Here is a 6,263-nt window from a genome sequence, read left to right as displayed (position 1 = left end):
CCATTTTAATTGTTAAATAAAGCTAAAAGCATGCAATTCTTTAAATATTTATTCTAGGGTTTCTTTTCGCTGAACTCTTTTGGTGCATCAAGCCAACCACTATTTCCACCAATAGGGAATGGGGCGGTTTGATTATGGAATACCTATATATGTTTTGTTTTTATTAACTCTATGAAAAGCAAAATAGGTCTTATTGGCACATTAAATGATGCTATTGGGTAGATTACTAAGTTAAGGAAAAGATTGGTTGTTTTGGGAGACACATGTCACATTTTAATCAACCATTTACCGAATATATGATTGAAATTTGGTGTTCATTACACATGGCCTATGCTTATTCTATTCAAAGTTCAACATTGATGGGTTTTCGATTGGTATTATCCAATATTAGAAGATTCCACTTATAAAGACTTTATCACTATTATTCTAATTAAAAGGGTTAACCATATAAAACACAAGGTTTTGTTCCTTTTGGTTGTACCTCATGTATGATGGAAGTTTCATGTAAATGGAATGATTGGAGCAATTCAATCGATTTGATAAATTATGTTGGATTTCGAATGCAAAATGTGGGTAATAAGGTTTGAGTTGATATTTATATTTTTAAGGTACATTATCAATAATTACAAGAAAAAAACAGAGAAGGGTAGGACTCGATATTTAATTTGGAAAATAATATGACAAAAACAAAATAGAGTTTTATGTCTGGCTTATTTTGATTATTCTGTTGTAGCTGAAAGTATATAACACTTTCGTGTTTCTACTCTCTTAACCTCTCTGTTAAAAAAAGAACGATATGACAAATAAAAAGAGAAAATAAAAAGAAAAACAGAGTAGGTAGGACCCTTTACAGTACAATATTAGTTTTGAAAGGAACGAAGCTGTCCTCTTTCAATGGGGACTCGAGGGGGCTCCCCATTTATCCAAACTGTGGTACATCAGTACCAATGTGCACGAACACTGACCAAAACACTGTCTCTGAGTTTCAACTTGCAAACAAAAGCATCTCATGTTTTATTAAGCAAAACCCCAAGTTGTTCTATTATCATCCTCATCTCCATCATCCTTTGTGTGGTAGGGAATATATCACCACAAGGTTTCTATATCCTTCCTTTTCGTCTTCTTGATCATTGTTGTGGACCTTATATATATATATCCTTGCATGGCAATGTATAAAACTGAGCTACATAGTCAAGTAGGGTTCACATTTGTGGTCAAACACTTGCAAATATACAATATGTAAAGTATCCTCTTGATATTCTTCATTTTGTCTAAAATATCATTTATATTTTCTTTTTTTTTTCTCTTTTTTTCCTTCCCCTCCTTAAAAAAAAATCTGGATTATTCAACATAAAGATATTGATCCAAGTGAGTTCACTGTTGAATTCTCTTTGGGATAAAAGAAGACGCTGTAGAAAAGGTTGATGCCACTCCACCCATTACAATGACAGACCCTTGCCACAATAACAGATATGGAGTAACACAAGGATAGTAAATAGAATGAGATGGAGAAATATATAAAAAGGTTATCAGTGAACGAAGCATTTCATATTTTGTTGATATACTTGATTTTAGCCTCTTTAGTAAAGAGGCTATTTTCATGGTTCAAAAGAAATGAAGTGTCAAATGTAGAAATAATACTACTAATAATAAAAAATTGACAAAGAAGATAAGGGAAAGTAAGATAGAGAAGTGGCTTGTAGCACTACCTACACACATAATATATATATAAGAAAAAGAATATATACATTATATAAAGTAAAAAAAAAAAAACATAAAGATGGACTAATGTGTACCACTCAAAAAACCATCAGCGTTTTTTTTTTAAAAAAAAAAAAAGCAGTGGGATATCATGGGCCATCCCCATGTTATCCTCCCTTCTCTGTGTTATTGTGTATATATGTGTACTAATATATATATATATATATATATATATATATATATATATATTCAAAAAGTTATACCTCTATTAATAGCTTAAGTTTTTTACACGGTGATAAATGCTCCATCCTACGGAATATATATATAAACGTATATGTGTATAAAGAAATATAATATGGTTGTGGATGAGAAATTGGTGTGAGTTTTGTAAAAGAGGAAATGGGAGCCTGAGCTGGTGGGGAACTGAGTAATGCAGAGGCATTGCTAGTATTTTTGTCATCTGAGAAGTAGACACAGGCAATAATAGCTGGATTTTGTTTCTCAAGTTTAAAACAGGGGCCCCCTCTACCCCCCCATCCAGGGCCCCTCATTCGATACTTCTCTACTGCCAGTGCTACTGCCCATTATCATCAATTCTTTGCTGTTCCTTTGTCCACAACTGTAGATACTTCTCTTCTTCTGTGCTTGTTTTCGGTGGGTTTTGCCTTAATTTCAGCATCACAATTATATTGATCATTATTTCTTAATTAGAAAGAAATTATAGGGTTTTATGATGTCATTATTTGATCTTGATTTAAACAAATAAAAATAGAAGTAAACTAAAGAAATACTAGAAAAGAAGAAGGAATCAACAATTTTTTTTTTCCTTTTACAAATGAGGAAAAAATCCAAAGCAAAACAACGCTAGAGAGAATCAAGAATTTAATTAACAAAAAAGGGAGTGATTATCTTCATTTTTTTTTTCATATATAGATATAATAGTAAATTGAAAAGGACACACCCATTTTAATTAAAAGCAATGAAAGGTTAAAGTGTGGCTAAAATCCAAACCCATTAAATATAATGGCTTGGTAAACAAAATCAAAGGCAAAAGTGAGAAGACAGAAAGGGAAATTAAAAAGAAAATGAATAAGGAAATAAAAACAAACAAAATAAGAATAACATTTCATTATTGTTGAACCAAATGCATATTCTTGCAAAAGAAAATAAAATAAAATGCAGAAGAATCTACTACTGTAATTTTGTATATAAAGGGGAGGTATTGCTCAAAAGAAAAAATCACTAATAGTCGTACTTTATTCCACAACCTTTGTTAGAAAAACAAAACCTGTATATGTTTATAATATTAGTTAATTAGAGGGTACTGCTAAAGAAACAAAAGGCAGAGAATAGGGTGCTTATGGAGGATTATTAAGATAATAGAGGGAGTGGCTTTGGACAAAATTTAAGAGGGTATTATGCTAATTTTCCACTTTAGGTAGTAAGGTTGTTGCCTAATAGGGAAGGGAATAACAAGAAAGGTAGGCTTGAAAAATAACAGACAGCTTAACCTTCTTTTTTTTTTTTTTTTTTTCTTTTTCTCTCTCCATCTCACATTATTTCCTTCCCTTTCCTCTCAATGACAACATGGAGAACTCTAAAATAATGTAAAGTATGTCTACTCTTTTCTAAAATGTTATTGATACAAGAAGGAGAAAAGGAAATCCCAAAAAAAAAAAAAAAAAAAAAAAAGTCTGATCCACGGCACAAGTAGAATAGGAAATCTAATAAATAAAAATTAACATCAGCTCCTCAAGAGTGGGCAAAAATGGTGGGGAAGTGGACTCAAGTCAGTGCACAGTTCTTTTTGGAGATATCAGAGGTTCTGTTTCAAGTGAAGTTGACTTCACAAGCTCATCATCAATGCAAAATTTCTCTTCAAGATTTGGCTTAATCGTGCTATTAGTAAGAGCTTCTGGTTTTGATGATGATATTGGTAAAATCGAAGTGTTATTAGTTGTTGCAGAAGAAGTGTTTGTGAGCTCTTTTGCTCTCTTTGCTTCAACCATCCAATCTGTTCTGCATAGCACATATAGCATGAGGATTGCACAGGAAGCTTGAGCTGCAAGCAACCCAAGCCAGAGCCCCGCAAATCCCATTTTAGCTACAAACCCCATCAAGATTGCCACTGGCATACCAACCAAGTAAAATGAACCCAAATTGATATTAGCTCCAATGGTAGGCCTAGCACTTCCCCTTAGAACTCCACAACCTGTTGTTTGTGGGCAATTTCCCAGTTCGCAAAGCCCTGCAATTGGCAATGCTACAGCAGTAAGCTCTAGAATCTCTGCATCGCTGGTGAAAAATCTGCCCCATTGATGCCTCATCAATGATGTGAATAGCATCGCCAGCAGGCCTAAAGCAACTGCACATACAAGAGAAACAATCATGGAAATGCGAGCTTTCGCCGGCCGGTTTGCTCCTAGCTCGTTCCCAACTCTGGTTGAGACTCCAAGGCTTAGAGATGATGGGAAGACATAGACCAAAGAGGTTGTCTGAATAAGGATACCCATTGAAGCTATGGTGGCTTTTGGGTTAACAAGAAGACCACATAGCATTATCATAAATTCATACCACCACCACTCAAGGCAAACAGAAACGCAAGTTGGCACAGCAAGAGAAAGCAAAGATGACCATCCTCTGAGGCAATCCATGCTTGGAGAAACCCAGGAATCTTTATATACACCGGAGAAATAGACAAAGGCAAAAAGGAGGAAAAAGACATTGAGATTAGTCCAAACCATGGCTATGGCTACTCCTGCAATACCCAATTTGAAATGGACTACAAGGAGGAAATTTAGCGGAACATGAAGTAGAACAGAGATGGCTGAACAGTAAGTTAATGGTAATGTGATGCTTTGAGCCCTAAGATAGATGCGAAGTGGGTGGAGAAGAGAAAGGAAGAAGAGGTCAGGGATGGAAAAAAGAATAAAAGCATGAGCCATTGAAGATATTTCTTGGTCTTGACCACACCATAAAAGGATTCTCTTCATGTTCAGCCACATGAAAGAGATGGGTATAGAGGTGGTGAGGAGGAGAAGAACAGTTCTTTGAAGAGTTAACCCAAGAAGCTTCCATTGTTTCGCACCATAAGCTTGTCCACAAATGGGCTCCATTCCCATAGCCAGTCCAGAGATAACAGAGTATCCAGTGATGTTGGCAAAACCGATGGAGAGGGAACCACCAGCAAGCTCAAGTTCCCCAAGATAGCCAAGGAAAAGCATGGAGATCATGGCTCTTGAATAAAGAATAAGACCAGTAATTGCTGTAGGACCTGAAATCTTCCTTATGGCTTTGATTTCTTCTAACACCTGAATGCAAACAAAACAAGAAGAAGAAAAAGAGATAAGTGTCTGTTATGAGAGATTATGTGTCTATTAGTGAGCGTTTGGTTCTATGTTGATGAAATAGTTGATGGGTTTTTTCGTCCTTTTTACCTCGGAAGGAGTTGGCAATCTACGTAGTTCCTCTTCATCGTCAGAATAAAGATCCATAGGTTTGTTGGATTTGGCGAAACAGGTTTTCTTGGGACATAGAAATGAGGATGGAGAAGATGGTTTTGGGTTGCACATATCCAGCGAGGAAGCTATTTCTTCCGGAAATTTTTTTTTTTAAAAAAAAAAAAGAAACTTTAAAAACAAATGTTAATGAGGTAGAAAGATGTAATCCTCTTAGTGCGAGCTTTCTGCTGTTTGTTTGTTTGTTTTGGGGAGTTCTGAATGTGGATGCTTGAAGGGAGAGGGATGTGGCTATATATACTTGAAGGGACTTGGCCCAACTGCTGCCTTCCAAGAAACGTGTCAAGATTTTGAAGAGAATGCTGTGAAAAAATGAAAAATTATTTGGTACACCCAATAGATGAGAATATATTACTCATGAGTCCCTTCAAAGATGAATAAATTAACATTTTTTATAGCATATCTAATAACTTTTCCTGAAAAAGTGCCGACTACTATTGAAAATGTATGAGAGGTTGATAGAACGGGCCGGGGGGGCGGGGTAGGGGTCGGGGTCCTCCTCTCTTTTTTAGCTTTTCTCTCTCTCTCTCTCTCTCTCTCTCTCTCTCTCTCTCTCTCTCTCTCTATATATATATATATATATATATATATATATATATCTTAACTATGGGGTTGGCCACTTCATATAAAATTCTTATTAGTGCAGAGAAGAAGCAGCTCTAGGTCCTCTTTAACATTGGTGATCGACAGATATATATATTTTACCGTCATAGCTTTTCTGTCCATGAACTAAGTTGATAATGGGGACTTTTTGGCATTTTGGCAATCTGCCATTAACTTTGATTAATCGAACTTTTAAATCATGTAGATAATGATTTTTGTTTAAAAAAAATTATATCCATGAGCCCTAAATAAATATTTAAGTTTTAAGTAATTTCTGTGTGGAAAAGATTAAACAAGTTTATCTTGTAGAGCCAAGTGGGAGATGGATGGGAGAAGCAAATTCCCCCCTAGTTGTGAAATGACAGGAGCATAATGGTTTGGTTTGGTTTTTTTTTTTTTTTTTTTTTTTTTTTTTTTGAGAATGGCTTGTTATTCTGTTGT

The 6,263-nt window shown here is 35.0% G+C and overlaps 1 protein-coding gene across 1 annotated transcript; it reads right to left on the bottom strand.

Annotated features, from left to right (window-relative positions):
- Positions 1–2,940: 2,940 nt before the first annotated feature.
- On the bottom strand, positions 2,941–5,437 carry LOC110655794 (protein DETOXIFICATION 48-like). The gene is made up of 2 exons (XM_021812238.2): positions 5,139–5,437; positions 2,941–5,012 (listed from the first exon to the last, which is right to left on the bottom strand). The coding sequence occupies exons 1-2, from the start codon at positions 5,271–5,273 to the stop codon at positions 3,492–3,494; spliced, it is 1,656 nt and encodes a 551-aa protein (XP_021667930.1). The 5' UTR covers positions 5,274–5,437; the 3' UTR covers positions 2,941–3,491.
- Positions 5,438–6,263: the final 826 nt, after the last annotated feature.

This window comes from Hevea brasiliensis, chromosome 12 (assembly GCF_030052815.1).
Source record: "Hevea brasiliensis isolate MT/VB/25A 57/8 chromosome 12, ASM3005281v1, whole genome shotgun sequence".
NCBI lineage: Eukaryota > Viridiplantae > Streptophyta > Magnoliopsida > Malpighiales > Euphorbiaceae > Hevea > Hevea brasiliensis.
The sequence above is the reverse complement of the archived record's forward strand: the minus strand, read 5'-3'. Positions and strand labels throughout refer to the sequence as shown.

What these genes read in the sequence shown, in the direction of transcription:
- LOC110655794 (XM_021812238.2), bottom strand. Translation starts at nt 5,273, where the DNA reads ATGTGCAACCCAAAACCATCTTCTCCATCCTCATTTCTATGTCCCAAG. An exon ending in GATTGCCAACTCCTTCCGAG is followed by an intron (nt 5,013 to 5,138) that starts GTAAAAAGGACG and finishes GTTTGCATTCAG; the next exon opens with GTGTTAGAAGAAATCAAAGC.